This window comes from Otolemur garnettii, unplaced genomic scaffold (genome assembly GCF_000181295.1).
Source record: "Otolemur garnettii isolate 467f Iridium unplaced genomic scaffold, OtoGar3 scaffold00079, whole genome shotgun sequence".
NCBI classification, from domain to species: domain Eukaryota; kingdom Metazoa; phylum Chordata; class Mammalia; order Primates; family Galagidae; genus Otolemur; species Otolemur garnettii.
Window position 1 is genome coordinate 5,198,330 of NW_003852474.1, and position 21,698 is coordinate 5,220,027.

At 40.6% G+C, this 21,698-nt stretch overlaps 1 protein-coding gene across 1 annotated transcript in view; it reads right to left on the reverse strand.

The window, feature by feature from the left end:
- Nucleotides 1-21,698, reverse strand: part of SLC9A4 (solute carrier family 9 member A4) — a 54,681-nt gene that overhangs the window by 16,869 nt on the left and 16,114 nt on the right. The window contains exons 3-7 of the mRNA XM_003794323.1: nucleotides 10,757-11,016; nucleotides 9,199-9,416; nucleotides 3,975-4,177; nucleotides 3,308-3,394; nucleotides 542-612 (exon numbers count right to left, since the gene is read on the reverse strand). Of these exons, the coding sequence (XP_003794371.1) occupies nucleotides 542-612; nucleotides 3,308-3,394; nucleotides 3,975-4,177; nucleotides 9,199-9,416; nucleotides 10,757-11,016 (839 nt within the window). The remainder of the gene's footprint in view (nucleotides 1-541; nucleotides 613-3,307; nucleotides 3,395-3,974; nucleotides 4,178-9,198; nucleotides 9,417-10,756; nucleotides 11,017-21,698) is intronic.

A 21,698-nucleotide genomic window follows, 5' to 3' on the forward strand; every position in this document is an offset into this window, starting at 1 on the left:
TCAGAGTCCAGTCCTCAGCCAGCTCCCAGCCACTCACTGACAACCTACACACTCCATCTCCAGCCACATCCTTCCTCCTGTGCCTGAGACTAAATCCAGAAAGAGAATCTGCTCTGAAACGTGAAATGGGGGCAAAAGGAGAGGGAGTCTGGCTGTCACATTTAAAGAATTATTATGTGGGAAGGAGCCTTGGAGATCTCCACAGTGGAGGAATTCCTTCCCGGGGTCCCTAATGAGTCCTAAAATTCCCTTGTCAGCCTCATGGAGCTGATCATTCCATGGTTGAGCTGCTCTTATCATTGGGAATGTCAACCCATCAGTTGTACTAGTTCTTTCTGAAGCAACCTAACCATGGCCACAGCATCCGCTCTCCAAGTTCCAGGGCATCTAGCTGCTTCTTGGACCGCATGGCCGCATCTTTTTTCTCAGTGGTCTCCTTTCTCTGGGTTCTTTCTCTTTGCCCAGCTTCCAATGGAGCCGTTGACAGTTCCCCACGCCACAAACATCCTTTGTTAGAGACTGAAACCCTAGGCCTCCTTACTTGTCTCTCACTTGGTAGTGGCTCCAGTGCCCACACACATCTTCGATTCCAGCCTTTAAGTGATCCATCAGCTGCCAAACCCAACACAAGAAAAGGATAGTGAGTCAAACGCTCACATTGAAGGACACAGCAGGAAAGCTTAGACTCTTTGGAAAACAAAGGTGGCTTTAATTGACTGAAGCATATCCTCTTTTCCATCACTCTGCTCATGTAATAAATATGTCATGCCTTTCATAGTAATTCAACTGAGTTTCATGATTTAAAGACTCTGTAGATAAGTTTCTTGATAATTCACATAATTTGCAATAAAAACAGGGCATGTGGCATTTGCTTTGAATAATACTTTTCTACAATGACCTAGGAAATGCCTTGTTACCAAAATCATCTGAAGGCAAAGCCTCATAACCAACTATTACTTTTAATTTCATTGCAAAAGAAAAGAACACACCAGTATCTAATCATACAGTTTCTGAAAATATAATTCTATAGATAGTCTATTATAATAATAACATATAACAAAATACCTACATTTCTTGTTATTTTATCTGATCATTTAGTCTAAGTATTTATACTTCATCATACAAGTCAGTTTTTAAATCCAAAATTGTTTATAGAAATTTAGGGGGAAAATACAATGTTCAAAATAATTATGTATTAGCCTCCAAAACATTTAAATTTGAAATCACTGAAGTTTATACTGGATTCTAAATATTTTTGGAAAAACACATTCAAATACTAAATTCATTCTTCAATAATTAACTCAGTGTGTTCTACCAATAATGATAATTTTTTTCAAAAAAAAAGAAAAATGAAAAAAGAAAAGAGTGAAATATCCAAGTTCTATGGACTTAGGTATATTATCTAATTTCTCAAAATAATGAATCAAAAAGATAAAATAGAGACAAAATATATAATCAGGTTAAGGCATAATATATTTTAAAACAGTTATTCCCTGTTCTCATCTGTTAAATATGTATAAATGGCCTTGAAAATTTTTTATTTTAGTTTTATGAAATTTACATAATTTCCTCAGGTGAACTTGACCATAAAATTCAGGACAGACTTTGTAAGACTTTTTCAGTTTCTTCAGTATATTAGATTGTAATCTCTCAGGGATACAATCAATGTAAAATTTTTCAATCATCACCTCAAAGCTTGACTCTCCTTTGAAGCAACTACTCCAAGTGTTCCCAATCACAGCTAGGACATAGCCACTTCATCTTTGGGTGTGCCAATCAAAACACAATTGTCAGCATGCTCTTGTATTAACTGAGCTGAAGTCTCTCTCCTTTCATACATTCATTCTCATTTCTATTCCTTAAATCCATACAGAATAGCATCTCTTCATCGTGCTGAGCTTAAACAAATGGGTAGAAACCATGCTCAACTTCATATTTACCTTTGCCAGAGTGGGATGTTTTCACCCAAACCTGCCAGCAGACCACCTCTGCAGAAGTAGTAGCAGCCTTTACCCCTTCCCTGGTTAGAGCTCAGAAGGAGCAGAGGACCCCATATTCCACTGAAACAATGGTTTTAGAAGCAAGTAGGGTAATTCTGAATCTTAGTCCCTGTGGTAGTTTTACGAGGTATCAACTTAGCTGGGTAAGTTCTCAGTTATTCAATCAAACACTAGATATTGTATTTTGTGGATATTATTAAAATCTCTCTTCCTCTCTTTGTATGGCTGTGTGTGTATATATATTGTTATATAAATGTCATATATATACATATATCATATATATAATATATTTACACAGATACATATAATGGATATATATATATCCTACCAGTTCTGCTTCATTGTTGAACCCTGATGGAAATACCACTAGCTTGGACCAAAACGGAGAGAGGATAAAATGAAAGAAAGCAAGGAGCTGGCTGATAAAACCATTCAGCTGGAAGCCTCTACTACCTTTATGAAAAGGGAAGTATTATTTAGAAGGTGGAATCCATGAAGTAGAACAAAGAATTACAGGGAATTATTCCCCGGACTTGAAATTAAATACAGCTTGCCCCAGGGAAGGATGAAAATTTACTCAAAATCAATGACTTCCCTTTTCTTTCCATTTCCTCTACCATTTCTGAAAGAAAGTATCTGTAACTGCTGTCCTACAACTGTCCTACCATACATTCTGAGAGCAGATAGCTTGTAAGCCCTACAGGTTCACAGATGAAGAATTATGCCTCTGGATATTACACCGGGAGTCTCACTCAGGTATAATATAGATAGCAGATTGACTTAGATTTGCCTAATCAGTCGAGGTTAAGATAGAGAGAATAGTCGGAATTATCCATGTCACCCAATGTAATCATAAAGATCTTTCAATGTAGAAGAGGAAGTCAGAGGACCGCCCTCAGAGTGATACAGCATGAGAAAGACCTGAGCAGCCCTTTCTGGCTCTGAAGATGGAAGGGGCCACGTGCCAAGGCATGTAGGCAGTCCCTAGAAGTCTGGAAAGGTAAGGAAACAGATTCTTGCTTAGAGCTTCTAGAAGTCCAGAAGAGAATGTAGTCCTACAACATCTTAATTTTAGTCCCATGAAGCTCATTTCAAACTTCTGCCCTCCCTGTAAGATAAATCTGTCTTGTCTTAAACCACTAAATTTGTGGTAAATCCTAATAGCAGCCATACAAAGTATCATAGTCACTGTTGGTTGAGCTGAAGAGGAAAGGGGCTTTAAGTCAGGTGATATAGACACATGTTCTCAAAGACAACAAATGCAAAACATCTCATTAATATATTAGTATGACAAAGCGATAACATACACGAATGTGAAGTTCTTCATTGATGGATTCTTTTTTGTTGGTCTTTTTAACATCCAGGTACCTGACCAGAGGGCCAATTGTGATCCCCTAGATCAGAAACAATAAAATGAAGTGTTTTGTGGTGGTGAGATTGTCACTATAGAGGGCAAATCTATTAGAAAACTATTAGACATTCAATGTGTATGCATTTGTTTTATACTAGTGTCTACTCCATAAGTGCTCCCATATTTACTTTTCTTTCTTTCTAGAAGTTAATTCTTTTACATGCTACAGTAAAATAGTTATTATAGCCTGTATTTGAATGTAGGAATTTGGTCTTATCCCTTAAAATAACTTTTCATTAGTTCATTAAGAGCTAACTTCCCTGACACAAAAACTTGCACTATCCAACACTTTTTCAGAGATACATAGTAGAGTGGCTATCATTCACCTATTACCCAGAAATATTTTGATTCATACATTGAATTGATTAAAAGGCAATAGATTTTAGAAGATAAAGGGTGAACACAAAGATGATCGAGAAATATCTAAGAATTTTGTCTATTGAGCACAGATCTGAAAATCAGATGAAGGGCTTTTATTTCTATTTTTCTAACTTTTCTTTTATTTCTCTTTTTCTAACTGTATGGCAGGAATTTACTTGAAATAGGAAAAACAATTTACTTACCTGAATAAATGTAGTAAAATATATAACTACTAGAGTAGCAGTGACAAACATTTTCTTCCTAGGAAAGAGAGACAGAGGAAGCAAAAATGCAAGTGAAAAACTTCCAGCTCCTCGAACACCACTGTAGAAAATTATGCACTGGTCCTTGATGGAGAAGGGGAAAGTCCGAAACTGGTTACTGACATAGAAGAGAGCAAACACGCCTAGAAAGGGGAAAATGCGTGTTAGAGCAGCGGGTTCACAGATGCGCAGAGATACAGTGCCAGTGAACGGGGTTGCATCCACACGTCCCTTGCAAACAAAACTCCTAACTGCAACACTCATGGTCGTCCAGCCCACGTAGAATGTCCCTCATGTATTTTCACTTTGTGGCTAGTTGTAAGGTAACACTGCTTCAAATTGGAATCATTTCTGGTAGCTTCCTAGAGTGTATATTGTGATGTGTTTCTGTGTGTGTCTGTATGCTTACTGTTGGGGTCTGGTTCCCCAAACCCAGCTGACCTGGTTTCATTACTCAGCACAGCATGATTAGAAAGTGAAAGTGACTAGGAATCAAAAGCAAAACAGGAGCAAGGTGAGCAGTTAAATAGAAAGCAAAAGGAAATCGCACAGGCTTTAGAATAGCAAAGAGAGGGTTTATTTGGTTAAAGAGGAAGTTCAGTGCCTTTCCACAGAGATGGAAGTGGGTCTCTCTAGAGAGAGAGGAGAGAGAGACCCCACCACAAAGGCAGTGTCAAGGTATAAATACCCTCTTTCTCTCCCTTTGAAATTGTTTGTGTAACTCTTTCATTGGCCTGTCTGCATCTCCCGGCACCTTATCCTTTTCTGTTGGCCATTGACACCTCAGACCTATATTCTCTTCCTTTGGGGGTAAGAATGGCTGAGTGCCAATCTGCTACTGATTTTACCAATACTTGCAGCATTTGTGGTATGCTGTGTTCGCCCTATGTCCAAATACAGAAACTGCATTTTGTGCAGGACGTGCTTGGGCCATTGAGTCACAGTGTTCCCATAATGTTTCTGTGGCCCTTCCCGACTTCCTTACTCAGTGGGCCAGGCTTTCCTCCTATCCCCCTTGAAGGCCCTCGCTTTGTCCCTGCTCATTGAAAGTAATACACATCTTGATTTTTTTTTAATGTAAGGGATATATTTTCTAATCTGTATTCATAATTTTTGCTCTGCCTTTTAAAACTAGCCAAAGCAAGAATGTTGTTGGGGGGATAGATGCATTTTTATCATCTCATATTTTCACTGGATATCCCACAGAAGTAATTTAAAAATGAGAGGGTCCCTCTCAGTGCAAGGTGAGCAAACCCTATATAGTTGGCTACTTTTTGAGGTTCAATGCAAACAAGGAAGGAAGGTGGTAAAGGTGGGGCAGGGAAGTGCTTCTTACTGCCAGTGGGACTCTTAAATGGGAAGTGAAGGGCAGGGGAGCTTGAGAAAAACACAAAGCTGGGCTCAGTGCCTGTAGCTCAGCGGCTAGGGTGCCAGCCACATACACCAGAGCTGGCTGGTTCGAATCCAGCCCTGGCCTGCCAAACAACAGTGACAACTGCAACCAAAAAATAGCCGGGCATTGTGGCCGGTGCACGTAGTCCCAGCTACTCTAGAGGCTGAGGCAAGGGGATTGCTTAAACCCAAGAGTTTAAGGTTGCTGTGAGCTGTGACCCCACAGCACTCTACCCAGGGCGACAGCTTGAGACTCTGTCTCAAAAATAAATAAATAAATAAAAACACAAAGGTGTTTTCTCTCACATGAATTTTCAATCCCCAAGTAGCCCACACAACTTAGCTACTACCCATGCAGAGGTTACTCCTGGCAAGTGTCTATTCCCCACATCTAAGAGTAATTAAAGAAGAGGTTTCATCTTAGTATAATATAGCTGTGCACATCCTCAGGTACTTCTAATCACACAGATAATAGTGTGAACTAAATAAAATCTGGAGCCCCCCAAGCTGGTTCAATGGGGGTTCCTAAAGCTGAGTTGCTGGCTGTAGGAAGTGAGGTCAGACACGCCCCCTCCATGCTGGTGATATTCTTTGTAACAATAGATATTAAATCATTATCAGGCCTGTAGCTACACAAGGCAGAGCTTAACCCACACCTGCAGGACATTGATTTCCTTAATAGAGCACTTGAGTTTCCATAAATGTCCCCGGTTTGTCTCTGATTAACAGATATACTTACTTGAAGTTAAAACTTTCTAAGCCTTTCCAGGGGTTCTCAACCTGTGGGTCATGACCCCTTTGGGGGTGGAACGACCCTTTCTCAGGGGTCACCTAAGACCATCCTGCCTGTCATATATTTACATTACAGTTCCTAACAGAAGCAAAATCACAGTTATGAAGTAGCTGTGAAATAATTTTATGACTGGGAGTCACCACAATATGAGGAACTATATTAAAGGGTCACAGCATTAGGAAGGTTGAGAACCACTGCTTTAGACAAAACTTCATTTTGTTAACCAATAACAAATCAAAGAATCTTTAAACCCACCCGTAACTGCCAAGTTCCCCTCCGCTTGTGTGATGTCCCTCCTTTTTGGGCCAAGCTAACGTACGCCCTCCACATGCTGACTTGGGGCCTTCCGTGTAGTTCCTGCCTCCATGAATGTATTATACAAAACCAAACTGTAACCCAGCCACTGAAGGGCATTTTCTCAGCACCTCTTGAGACCGGTCACATACGTTCAGATCTGAACAATTATTTAAATTATTTAAATAATTAATTATAATTAATTAATAATAATCTTTAAATTATTTCCCAGGTTTGGTTTTTTCCCCCCATTAACAATAGGCACATCAATTATGTAAAAGAACAAAATATAAAATTTGTCACTTTATTCTGTTTGTCCTGGTTTCTCCACCTACCAGTCAAGTGACCTCAGGCGAGGTTCCTAATTGTTTCATGTCCTTGGTCTGTTGATTGGCTTAATGGAGATAACAGTAGTATTTACCTCAGAAGGTGGATATGAAGACTTATCATCACTAAAAGGTCAGGCACGGTGGCTTGTGCTGTTCTACTAGCACTCTGGGAGGCTGATGTGGGAGGATTGCTTGAGCTCAAGAGTTTGAGACCAGCCTGAGCAAATTGAGACCCCCCCCGCTTCTACTAAAAACAGAAAAATTATCTTTTTAAAACAAGTGATCCCCTTACCTCCCAGATTTTGAACTCTCATAAACACAAATAATGTAACCTAATCACATATGTATCTTCATAATAACCCATAATAAAAAATTAAAAAATAAATAAAAACAGAAAAATTAGCTGGGTGTGGTGGCACATGCCTGCAGTACCAGCTACTCAGGGGGCTAAGGCAAGAGGAACACTGGAGCACAAGAGTTTGAGGTTGCTGTGACCTAAACTGAGGACACAGCACTCTGGCCTGGGCAACAGAGGGAGCCTCTGTCTCAATCAATCATCAATCAATAAGAGAACAGGGCCTTATGTGTTGTAAGTCTTCATGAGTGTGAACCACTTTGGGTATTAGCTACAATGAGCCAGGAAAGAAAGAGAACAGGCCATGAGTAGAACTGGATTCTGACACGTGGCTTCATCAATCACTGTGACTTGGCCAAGTCAGTCCCTGTCTTGGGGGCTATTCCATCAATTCTCTCAACTATAAGCTTTGGGTTTGGGCTGGATGGTCACTAAGAGTCAGCATGTTGAAAGGTCTATAATCTCAATTGTCTCCTGAATGGTTTCTTTTCTTGTTAGTTGGGCTAAAGTGCTAATGGTGTTACTTCTCTTGGTACTAGCTCTATTCCCCTACAGATTCCTGGGCGGGGGTGGGGGGGGTGGGGGGGGGTGGAGGACATTAGAACTAAAAGGAAACTAAGAAATTTGTCCATATCCATCATTTTGTGGTTGAGGAAGAATATTTTGAGTAATTAAATGTCTGTCTAAGATTAAATAGCTCATTAGTAATAATATCAGGCTTTTATTTGAGATGATAAACTTATATTACAGTTTCCTCAATTCTTTTCTTTCCAGGGCCCCAAGAGACCCTGAGTTGAATATTCTGAGTTACTATTATGCATATTTTAGTATTTCTGTATTCTTGTTATTCTTCTCTAGATTCTATAACTCATCCTACATTAATTTGGAATTGAAATTTCCAAGATAATTTCTCAGTCATTTCTTCTAATTTCTCTTTGAGTAATTGGCTTGAAAATGTTGGTCAAAGTCATTTAAAAATAGAATTGCTTCTAATCAAAAGGCAACATAGATTTTGTAGCTCAGTGCTTAATATTCTTTTCTAGTTCCTGAAATATAAATGTACAAGAGAAATGTGCAGCCATGAGATCTCATTTTAAGATTTCTGATTCCAGTTACATGATAGGGTTGCCTTTACTAATTAATAATAAAATAAAGATTCATTTCCTGTTTTTATGTTTTGTCTGCTATATTATAGCATGAGGCTCAAGCACTCAATTCTCCATTACAACCACCTGTACTATTTAAGGAAACATTTTTTAACAGTTCTTGTCACAGGTAGAATATAATTCATGAGATCTCACTTGCCCTGTAGCAAAAGCATAAATAAAATGCCCACAGTTCATAATCTATATCTGATTTAAGGTGCAAGATGGCAAAGAAGTGAAGAGCAAATGATACATTTACTGAGTTATATTTAAATGTGTAGATGTGAATGTTCTATCTTTAATTAGAAAAAAAAAAAAAAGAAGAAACTACTCCTTGCTCCAGCTTGCTTTAGTGCAGAATCTTATCAGTCACTAATTACTTGGAGCTGATTGAGGGAGCAAACAAAAACCAGTCCTGGTCACTGCAAGATGCCTAGACTCCCCTAACCAGTAAAACCAGTTGGCATCCACTCACTACTCATTTTTTGTTTGTTTGTTTTTTGTTGTTGTTGTTTGAGACAGAGTCTCACTATGTCGCCCTGAGTCCCTGGCATCACAGCTCATAGCAACCCCAAACTCTTGGGTTTAAGTGATTCTCTTGCCTCAGTCTCCCAAGTAGGTGGGACTACAGGCACCCACCACAATGCCAAGCTATTTTGTTGTTGTTGTTGTAGTTATTATTGTTTTTTGACAAGCCCAGGCTGGGTTCGAACTGGCCAACTCTGGTGTATGTGGCTGGTGCCCGAGCCACTGAGCTATAGGTGCCGAGCCTCACTACTCATGTTTTTATAGAAGGGGATAGGAGAACTAAAAATGCAACAAAGCACAGGCTCTTCGGAACCTTGCTGTCCCTTACTGATAGCCCTCCAGATCTGGCAGAAGACCAGCGTGAAGCAGATGAAGGCCCAGTTCCACTCATGGTTCTTCCCAACGGTGGACACGCCCATGAAGATGAAGATCAAGGTCTCGCTGACACTGCTCAGCATCTTCATGAAGTACTTGATGGTCGTGTAGGATTTCTGGGACACGTTTTCTTCCACGTACTTTTTCATTGTCACCGCGCAGGCCGTGATTCTACAAAAGGAGCAGAGTCTCAGAGAGAATAGACAAGGTTTTGTCCCTCCATGGAATTCGAGGATGCCACAGATACAGGAAGCCTGTACATATCTAGAGAGAGCAGCTCCGACAGTTCCTTTCTCTGGCTGTGGATTTTCCACAGATTTTCTTTCTTCCTCTTTTCCCTCCCCAAGGGGAATTCATAAGGTAAAATAAAGTTGAGCGTGGTGGGGAAGACAGATACGGCACAGCCTTCCCACAAGAAAACGGCACATACTCCACACGGGCACACCAGCAGCCTGCCTCTGTCTCACCCTTCCTCACCAAGGGCTTATCAGTCTCAAGTCTTACTCTCTACTTCACTCTGCCTTAAACCAAAATAAATCGCTTCAGTTGTCTAAGTAGAATACTGATGCCAGGCCTTCATTTCCTCCACCCAAACAATGTATCTTATAATAATTGTATAAGGAACTCTTCATTTCCAATGTTTCTGACCGAGAGCCATTTAACAAGCATGGGGGAAAGAAGGAACCTTACCTGTCTTAACGGTTTTGATTATTTTTTTAAGGTGGGAAAATGACTGGACGCCTAGAGTTTACCTTGTTTTATTTAATCGAAGAAGGCATTTCTATGCAACAAAATTAACTATTTGTGCCTGAATATCTGGGTAGGAGGGTGAGGTCATAAACAACACAACTGGAAATAATAAGCCAAACTGAGAAGGCTCCATCCAAGATAAACATTTGAAGGATGTAAGGACACAAGGACACAAGAGTAAGTGTGTCGAAAATGTTTTCATTAGGACAATGAACTTTAGATCTCTAGACTCTTATCCCATCTGGCCAGTTTCATTCCAGGGCAGAGCCCTGGGCTGTGCTGTGGTCTGAGGGCATCAGCCAGAGGCAGAGCCAGGCACGCTGGGGCTTCCTGCAAGCTTCCCGCCACTGTGAAATACATTTTTCTTTTTTCTTAAATTTTTATTACAACTTTTTTTGACCATCCGCCAAACACATAAAATATATTTTTCAAGTTAAAAAAAAATAACTACTCAGGTAAGATTTGGGGGCTGAACTTTCCCCCAGACTGTCTCTGCACTAGCTTCCCTAAGTGTCCTGGAGTGACATCGCGGCTATACCCTCCTCAGGCAAATCAGGAGAAGGGAGCAAACGCAAATGTGGGAGATGATATTTGTTTGGCAAAGAACCTGAATCAGATTTTACAAAGGGGTAAACGCTCCTGAATCCTGGAGCACCTATGAGGGTTGGCATCAGAAGTCACGCCCTTCCCAGATGCCTGGTTCACCGGACGCCACCCTCAACTTTCTTTGCTCTGAGACTTGCCCCTCGGTCTGTACTCACGCCAGGATGCCGGACAGGTAGAGTGTCTCAGCAGCCAGGTATGACAGGTAGCTGAACATGAAGACAATGAGCGGCTCGATGGCGGAGATATTCTGAGTGAAGCGCGTGATAAACGCAGAGATGAATCCAAACACAACGCCGAACAGCACCCCCCCGACCCCCACAATGACGAAACGGGCACATCCAGCCAAGATGTCCACAGCCTCTATGTCTTCAAATTTATGCATCTTGGTGAAGGCGATTAATATATTGTATAAGACCTAGACAAAAAGAAAAAGAGAAAAACAAACAAACATCAGTTAGGAATTAGGAATACTTTACACACAGAGTCTCAGAATTATGTCAAGTTAAATAATATACATAATAAATTATATAACAACAAATATGCACATGGTTACCAAACTTTTAAATGCATTCCAAGTAATTGAGATGAATTCAGTTAATAACACTGAATAAAAATTATAATACTCAGAGTTTCCAATCCCTGAGCACGTTCTCTGTGCCAAAGTCTTTGCTAAGCTTTCTGTGTGATTTAATGTTCTTGCCTCTAAGCTCCTAACAGACCCTTCTGTTAGTGCTCTGTAATAATCAATGGGATTCTTTTAGGCATTTCTGCTTTAAAGTGATCACCAGGTTAAGTTCTGACAGTAACAGGTGCAGAAGGGATACTACAGGTGGGAGGGGCTTCTGGCAATTTCTTTGGGGGCAGAGGAGAGACTCAGCCATGTGGGTATGAGGACACCCGGGGAGCCAGCCTAAGGCACAGCCTCTGAAAGTGAGGCCTCTGTGACCTTGTAACTTCAGCCTGGGGAAAACTTGTCTGCAAAAAGCCCTGACCTGGGCCATGTGCAGAGTGCCTGTGGTCTTTGGGGTCTGCTTTCAGGAACCTTATCTTGCAACCCCTCCTCAGGCAGCCTGCTCATCAGAAGGTTGTCTATGCTTTCCAGAGCACAGGTTCCCCCAGCAGCCCTGTGCCCGGGATTGCTGACAGACACTGCCCCTGCTGCCTTCCAGAGGATGGTCTAGTGTGCCCAGCAGCTCCTGACCAGCTGGGGTCTAGCTGAACCAGCCTCCTTCTCCAATGAGAGCTGAGCCCCTTCCATGCTTGTCTCTCCTTGGGCGCCCTCCCTCAGCCCTAGGGTACCACAGAGTTCCGTTATATCTTATAGTTATTCCTTGATTACAGTTAATAACGTTTTACATTAAAATTTTCCTGTTAACCTACTGTGAGGTTTCTCTTTCCTGATTGAATTTGCACCCTGCTACACTCTATACACTGAACCTCATCTTATGGAATCCCGCAAACAACTCTAGCCCATGTAACACACTCTGAATTTTCCTATGATTTCTTTTCTGATTTCAAAATTTATTTTGAAGTTGCAGGAATCTATGGATCACTCTTTCATGTTGCTCCATAGCCCAGAACTAAGACCTGGCTTCTGAGAAGTGGCAGCAGGCACATGGGTACGGAGACCCGGAGAAGAGATGAATTCAGATTTCTGCAGAAATTGAGGCCCTGGGAGAATATCAGCTGGCAAGGATGCTGCACACACCTATTGGCTTCTGTTTGTCGAGGCCAGAAAAAATGAAAAAGAAAAAAAAAAAATCAGATGTGAGAGTAAAAGCTAAAATTCAGGAAAACTGTGACTGTGATCGCATTATGTGGGCTGCAGAAGCACAGACCCTCTAGAACTGACCGGATCCGAGCCTGGCCCACCCCTCACCTGTGCAGGCTGCTATCACCTCCCCTCTGGCCACAGGTCCCCCCCCGCATGCTGCTGTGTGCACATGACACGCCCTCAGCTGTGCTCCGCAATGAGTGGGTAGCAGCCGCCATCCCTCACCCTGCCCCAGCCCCTGCTGACTCCCTCTGACATCACCTCTGTGAGAAAAGATGGTTGTTTCCCCCCAGAAAGGTTGGCGATAAATGATCAACTGTGTACAAAGTTGTCCCCAGGCTGGTTTCTTCTGTTCCTAATCATGAATAGTCACACGGCTTTAGAACCAAGGGCCCTCGCATCTCACGTGCCCTCTCCTCTAAGGGGTGCCTTGTATTTGCTTGAGGGAGGTTGCCCTCTGCTTCCAGGCATTTGGTTATGGGAACGGGCTGGAGTCACCGTGTACCTGTGTGTATACTTTTTGCTACTCCCCATGTATGTACAGAATCATACAAAGCTTGGGGCTTTGGAATGCCAGCTGGCAGTGAGGGACGGTTCCCACAGGAACTCAGGTGTCAGGAATCCTCCCCTAGGTGCTTTCTTTGCCAATGCACTTTGTTGATGAGGGAAGGGTGTAAGGAGGGGGCACGGGGCCCTCTGTTCACAGGTGGTTCTTGGTCCACAAATACCTCCATGGTGCAGCTCTGTCACCTTGACTCCTGTGTTACTCTCCTAGGAATGCTGTGACAAAGTGCCACAATCTGGGTGGCTTATATTAACGTAAGTTCTTTCCTTGTTCTGGAGACCAGACATCTGGAAAAGGAGATGTTGGTAGGTCCATGCTCTCTCTGAAGGTGCCAGGGAAGAGGTCTTCCTTGCCTCTTCTCAGTGTTGACACCCTCAGTGTACTTGGCTTGTGGACATAATCACTCCAGTCTCTATCTTCACATGGCCTTGTCTACATAGCTCTTCTGTGTCACGTGGCCCACATGGTCTTCTTATAAGGGCAACACTCAGTGGATTAGGGCCAGTGTGACTCATCTTAATTCAACCAACTGTATCTGCAAAGACACTGGTTCCAAATAAGGTTACTTCCTGAGGTTCCAAGTGCTCATAAATATTTAAGGATGCTAATCTACCCAGGACAGTGTTTATAAACAAAATGTCCATACTGTGGGATTAGCTTATATTATAGACTAGCAGATTTTGGTTATAAATCTCTTAGAGCACAAGTAAATTCCATTTTGATTTTATAAGGTCCCACCTAAACTATGCCTTGTCCCCCCAAATAGTTCCAGCACGTCTTTTAAGAGATCCTAGGACACATGCTTTGAGCACATGGGTCAGTGCCCCCTTTTAACGTATTAAAAATAAATGGTCAGTAGTCAAAAGCTTGGTTAAGTAAGAGAATGTGCATAGACATTGGGGAACAGTCTGCCTCTCTCCTTCAAAGAGATGTCTTTTCTGGAAGGAGAAGCTGAGGAAGGAGAAGAAGAATCAGAAAGCTTGGTGAAAATTGGCCCAAGCAAGGAGACACACACACACACACATACACACACCATGAGCATTGCGAATTTCTGAAATTAGGAAAGTAATTGCTTTCAGAAAAGAAAGGCTCGTGGAAATTTTGATTTGCAAAAGTTTTCAGAAACACAAATGCAAAGGAAATACCCACAAATGCCCCATAGTCCCTCCCTGCTAAATATTATCAATACGTCTATTCTAAACCTTGTTGTCTGTCTATTTACCATCCACCTGGCATTTACCGTCCATCCATCTATCTGGGACAGTCAGAGACGCTCAGATCTCTAAACTCAGAGATTCCCACCGGCTGTTCTCAGCTGAGTTGCACGGGATGGGATCCCTGAGGTGGGCCTCTTCCTAGAAGGCACAGGACTCCTCTGATGGTGTCTTTAGCCCAAGGGCTCCCTTCTGTCTGGATGTGCCCATCCAGTTTTCTGTGTTCCTCGATCCTTCTCTCCTTTGCCTGGGGTCACTCCACGCTGTGGCCTCAGGCCTCTCTCTACTCCCGAGACTCCCTCCCTGTTTTCCCTCAGCAATTTCCCCTGATGAACCTTTTGCACATCTAATACCCTCTGAGTGTCTGACCCATGGACAACCTGGACAATATCTGTCTGTATATCAATCATGTTTTCCAAAACTGGTATAATCCTGGGCTATTTGATTTAAGCAAACTGAAGCTATGTTTCAAGAAAAACCTGGCTGATGATTTGAAGATTTGTGACTTAGGGTTTCAAAATGGATCCAAAAGCTTCTGGGCTGTATCTTGACTTGGTGAGTTTGTTTAGTCCAATTTCACTCTCTGCCTGACTTGGGACAGTCCACAACAGGGTCTTGGAAGCCCTGGGAATCGTACCTCTGGGGTTTAGCTCACGTTCAAAGGACTGAAGCCAAGGTGAGAAGCTTCATAAACCCAGAAAAAGCAGGTATAAATGAGAATAAGTGGAATCTGAGAGTTTATTTGACTCTCAAATCCAGAGGGAACTCAGGGAATCTGACTGAGACCCAAAGATTTGAATATTGTTGACACAAACTAAAACTCTTTTACATGGCTTGTCAAATTATAAGTAGTTACCCCAGACTGTTCCCATGGCCTGGGAAAGTCGATCGGGCCAGCGCTGTCTCTGGACATCTTCCTGCCCTGCCAGGAAGATGCCATGGCAGTTCCAAAGCTGAAGTAGTACATGTAATTAAGGAGACGACATTTACAGTTGCAGTCCGTGTGACTACATGAAAAACAGTTCTTACCTTTCAAATTACCAGGCTCTGGGTTGTTATTACAGTTGCACAAGATTTTCTTTGGATTCATTTCAAATCACAATAATGTGTGTGTATCTTTTATATATTGAAGGAAAAAGTTCAACCAATGTTAAATCCCAAACATCTCCATGGCCCTATGGCCTATGAAGAATAAGGTTAGTTTTGGGGTATTTTTTTGAGACATAGTCTCAAGCTATTGCCCTGGGTAGAGTGCTGTGGCATCACAACTCACAGCAACCTCAAACTCTTGGGCTTAAATGATTCTCCTGCCTCAGCCTCTGCAGTAGCTGGGACTACAGGCTCCCACCCCAATGTTCAGCTATTTTTGTTGTTGTTGTTGCAGTTGTCATTGTTGCAGGCCAGGGTCAGGTTCGGGTTTGAACCCACCAGCCTCAGTGTATATGGCTGGCGCCCTACCCACTAAGCTATGGGTGCCACCACAAGATTAGACTTTTAAATATAATTTGAAGGGATGATTTTCATGTTTTCCTCATCAATACCAGGTTATTTTAGTACCACATGTTGAAAAGACTCTTCCCCATTAAAATGCATTGGTTCCTTTGTCAAAAACCAAATGAGCACATATATGTAAGTTCATTTTTGAACTCTTTGGTCTCTTCATGGCCTATGTATCTATGCAAGTTCAGTAATCATATTTTAATTTCTGTAACATCTTTATAATTACTGAGGCATCATAGTCATCTAACAAGTCTTCTAGCTTCTTTTTATTTTGTGTACATGGGTCATTTGAGTTTCCAAATGGATTTTAGAATCAGCTTTGTCAATTTATGTTAAAATTTGGGGGGAGATTTTTTACTATTGGGGATTCATTGAGGGTACATAGAGGCAGGTTACATTAATTGCTTTTGTTAGATAAGGACCCTCTTATATTTGTGTCCTACCCCCAAAAGTTATATGGCATCCCTTGATCCCCTGACCCCCTCCCTCCTTCCCTTTCTCAGAACTTCCTGTCCCTCACTGAGGGGGTAGTTTTTAATTGGGATTCTGCTGAAGCATTTGATCAATTAAGAGAAAACTGACATCTTGACACCGTTGAGTCTTTTACCAATGAATGTGATATTATTAGGTATTCTAATTTTTGTCAACAATGTTCTATAATATTCAATAAAAAGGACTTGCTCATCTTTGTTGAACTTATTTCTAAGTATTATTGCTTTGGCAGTGTTTTAAGTAGAACTTTAGTATTTTCTTTTGCCACTGGTAAAATTGTTTGCCACTACTAATATATTAGAGTGCTATTGATTTTTGTACATTAACCTTATATCCTGTGGTCTTGAGAAGTTCACTTGTTAACTCTAGTTGTTTTATAGATTCCTGAGGATTTTCTACATAAACCATCATGCCATCCACAAATAGACATATACACTATTTTCATAGTAACCTTATCTTTACGGATTTTTCCCCTGGCCTAATTAATAGAATTTTTGAGTGTGAATACCTCTTATCAGATTGAAGAAGTTATTTACTCCTATTTTGCCACTTTTTTTTTTATTGTAAGTGGGTGATGAATTTTGTCAAATGTTTTTCTGCATCTACTAATACAAACTTTCATTCTGCTTACATGATAAATGACATTAATAGGTTTTTCCTGATATTTAAGAAATTTGTATTTCTGGGATAACTTACATAGTCATGATTTGTTATCTATTTAATATGCTGTTGAATTTGATTTGCTAATATTTTCTTTAAGAATCTTTTTGTCCTATACTTATGATAGATATTGGTTTATAGTTTCTTTCCTTGCCTGGTCTTTGCCTGGTTTTGGTATCAGGATAAATTTGGCTTCGTAGTATAGTTGGAAAGTGATCCCTCCTCTTCTATTTTTGAAAGAGTTTATGAAGAATTAGTTATTATTTCTTCCTTAAGGTACAGATAAGATGTCATATTTTAAAGTTTGATAATTTTTATTAGCATTAATTAGCATTATTTACTACTGTCTTTACCATTGCCTTCCTTTTAGTTACCTGAGGTTTACTTTGCTCTACTTTCTAGATTCTTCAGGTGAAGCCTTACATTATTTATTTAAGGTCTTTCAAGTATTTAATTAAGCATTACAAACTATATTTTTTTCCTTGAACACATCTTTAACTGCACTCCACACATTTTGAAATGCTGAATTTCCATTATAATTTAATGTAAATTATCATCTTTTCATAACTTTTTTCTTGAACTGTGAAGTATTTAGAAGTGTGTTGTTTAATTTCCAAGTATTAATATTTTCCTAGACATTACAAAGTAATTTATTTTTAGTTTAATTTTGTTGTAGACAAAGAATATACTCTGTACGATATCAGAGCTTCCAAAGTTACTAAGGCTTCTTTTATGGACAAATATATGATCTTTTTTGGTGAGCATACTAAATGCCCTTGACAAGAATATTTGGTTTGCAGTTGTTGGGCAGAGTGTCCTATAAATAGCAATCAAGACAGGGTGGTTGATAACATTCAGATTCCTCATGTTTTGCCAATATTTTGCTTATTTTTTCTATCATTTCCTACATGAAGGGTTTTAGAATTTCCTACAATTATTATGGAACACTCATTTCTTGCCTTTCAATATACCAATTTTTACTTCATCTATTTAGTTGCACTATTATTATCAGATGCATACACACATGAGATTTTTAGGTATTCTTGATGCACTGGCTTTTTATCATTATGATATATCCCTATTTATTTTGATAATACTTACATCTATTTTATCTGATATTAATGTGACCACGTGAGCTTTCTTATGCTTACTATTTTCCTAGTATATCTTTTTGTATCTTACATTTAACTTACTTATGTTTTTGTAATTAAATTGTATTTCTTATAAATAGAATATATTTGGGTCTTGCTTTATAATCAATTATGGTAATCTCTGGCTTTTAATCAGAGTATTTAATCCATTAATATTTAATGTAACTATTATAGTTTCATTTAGATCTACTGTATGATTGTTTTCTCTCTACCTTACCCCATTTAATGCAGCTTCCTACATTGATTTTTATTTATTAACTACTTTTTAGAATTCTATTTTATCTGTTGATCATACCTCTTTGTATTATGTTTAGTGCTACTCTGCAGTAACATCCTTAACTTTTTATAATATCCTTTGAATTAACATTATATCACTTCACATAAAATAAAGAAACTTTATAACCACGTAGGTCTATTAAACATACTGACTTTAAACCATTCTTAAGAGAGTGAGAAGGTTCTTTGTTGTTGCAACATTAAGTCTCATGAATTCCCTTGACAATGATAGCTAACGTCCTAATAATAATGTATTGCATTTTTTTTTTTTTTATGAACACCAACCATCCGAGTTATGATAGTCACGGTCCTCACAATGCTCATGGATCTTTGTAAGGGTGACCTCTGTGATGCACCATCTCAGACCTCCACTCAAGGGCAACAGTAGACAGATTCATAAGAAGCTTATCTATAGTTTGGGTACTATTAACTAGCCTGAAGAGAAACCCTCTACCTCATTACAAACTGTAGTAATTGTCTTTTCAGACAAGCACAAAGAGAATTACTAGGTGTGGATGAATAAACACAATGAGATAGATTAAGAAACCATGAGGGATCATGAAGAACTGTGAGTTCTCATAAAAATAATAAAAGCAAAGAGGAGGGAGAAGATGATTGAGTAAATGACATGGAGCAGAAAGAGAAATAAAAGCATCTATTTTTAAAAAGCAGCAGAATCTGAGCAAATGACCAAACCCATCTGGGATGAGGCTCTGGAATGACAATGTGATACTGAGGAACTACTTACCCAACACTTCCTTCCCTCCCAGGCACCTTGTGCAATTGTACTTGTAGCTTCTTTGAGGATGGTTGTCACTGTGTGACTGTGCCTGGCTGTGTTTTGAGTTTAAAAGAGTTTTGAACAGAAGTGATAATATGTCACTTCTGGGATGGGCATTTGCTTGCTAAGGAGACCCTCCAGAAATCTCTCTCCTCTCTGGCACAGTGACTGGCAGTGCTCAACATCAGCCCAGGACCTTGAGTATCCATTACAGAGGGAGAGGGCTATGGCTAGCAAAAGAGAAGTAGTACAAGCAAGAAAGAGACCTCAATTTCTTACACCTAGGTTTGGAGAGATGTTCATTACCACAGCATAACCTACTTCATCCTGATGGTAAGAGATCCATGATCTCTAGCTTCTGAAATTGTAGGGCCTCATAACAAAGCACTTACTATTCCTGGGCTCCTGAGTGGTCAGCTATGGGCTGAGCTGTGTTTCCTCAAATTTCTATATTGAAGTCTTAACCTTCAGTGCTACAGAATGTGGCCATAGTGGATATGGGGTCTTTAAAGATGTAATTAAGTTACAGTGAGGCCATATGAGTGGGACCCTAATCCAATATGACTGATGTCCTTGTAGGAAGAGGAAGGTACACCAGGGAGGACACACAGAGAAAAGGCCAAAGGCAAGATGCTGGACACCTGTAAGCCAAGGACAGAGGCCTCACCAGAAACCATCCCTGCTGGCACCATAATCTTGAATTTCTAGACTCCAGAACTGTGAGGCAATAAATGTCTGTTGTGTAATCCTTGTCGTCTCTGCTATTTTATTATGGCAGCCCTACAGACAAATACAGAATCTATGTCTTGCTTATTGCCTTGTGTGTCTGTGTAATTAATCCCCATTGCTTGGGCTTGCCATAAACTCAGTTTCTTACAAACAAAAAGCCTAACTAACCTAACTAACTACTGACCCTGTGTCCCTGTGAAAAGTACTAGAAGTTCAGAGTCATAGCATAGTACAGAAAAATGATCTTTTCTTTACTGCATGCCACATACTGGAAAGGTACAAAGAATGTCATAGACTTGTACTCACCAATCTTAAATAAAAAAATTGAATAATGAATACAGTTAATTTCCTAGCTTGTATTAATGGCCACTAGCACAGTAAACTCTGTCATAGGCAGTTCCTTGGCAACCAGCTGCTTTGACTGTCTCTTAAAGGAAACCAACTACGATGACCAGCAATACCCAGGAAGTCCTTCATAATGATGTAAAAGACAGAAGGGAGGAAGCTCTTTGACCTCACTCCTAATGAAAACAAAACAAAACAAAACAGAAGACCTGCAGCAGCCCAGGGTGGGAGAGTTAAACATGCTTTTTAGCAACACTCCTGGGGTTGAGATCCCTGAGCGTTCATTGCACAACCTCAGAGAATAGGGGCCAAGGTGGTGAACTGAATGGTTGTCAGAAAATTTAATGAGGAGGACACACAAGTATAAGTGTGAGTCAGTAAATCCTTTTTATTGACTTAGGGTGCAGCAAAGAAGTCCCTTAAAGGAATTTCTTTCCACTCTAAAACTTTTGACATTCCTGAGCTTGAAGAAAGATAAACCATTGCCACAGTTGGCAGCTGCAGTTCCCACTTACTTGCCAAAGACTCCCGAATCTGCATCTTGATGGATCTCTGCCCGGGTTCTAGACTCCTATTTCTAAAATGATTGAATAGTCCCTCTGAATAACCTGCAGTATCTCAGACTCAGCAGTTCAAAATGACCCCAAGAGTAACCATCTACCCTCCAGCAACACCTGTTCCCTACCCACCAGGACCTCCAGAGACCTGCCAAGCCCAACACCCCTTAGTCTATGTTAATCTTGCTTCTCCACCACTCCCCACACCAACTTGGGACAAAAACCTTAGGATTGTCTTTTACCATCTGGTGTCTGTGCACCTGTATGATATGAATGATAATTTAAAGGCTACTTGACCTCAAAACTCCTTTAACCATAAAAGCAAGCATCAGATATGACCATAGACTAAGTCAGCATGTGAGTTAAGGTGGGCTGGTAATATATGGGTGTGGAGCTTGGGGGTTGGTGCACTCATTCCTTTCTAGATAGGACTTGTGACTTGTGCTCTGGGTTCTATTCCGTGGGCTTCTGCACTCAGCTCTATTTGGTGGGTCCCTGTGCTCAGCCCTATCAAAGACTAGCCCTGTGATTTGTCTTCATGAGAAGAAGCCTGCTCTGGCATGGGAGATAGAGCAGTGCCTGACAGAAAATAGTTGCTCAGTAGTATTTTTTTGATGAATAAAAGAATGAATGGATGGATGGATGATGATTAGGATTCAGGGAACCTTTGGCTCCACACAACATGATTGAACTTCATCTTTAAAATAAAGGAGTTGGATTCTATGATGTCTCAGCTGTCTCCACCGGTATCAGTCTATCACTCAATAACAACTGAAGCTGTTTGGGGAGCAGGGGCAGAACATGTGGATTATCACTGCCTGGAGGCAGCCTCAGTGGAGCCCTCCCCCACTCTCATCCCTCTAAGCAAGCCCAACAGGTTTTGCTAAATGTCATCCATTTATGCAACCCTTGAGGAAATTAAGACCGTCAACCAGCACCTCCCAAAGAGCCAACTCATGTGGCTTTTCACATGACATGGAGCAGTTTCATATGGCAGTTTAACAGACCCTCGAGAATGCATGACAGGTGGGACTGGCGGTGGGGCATCTGTTG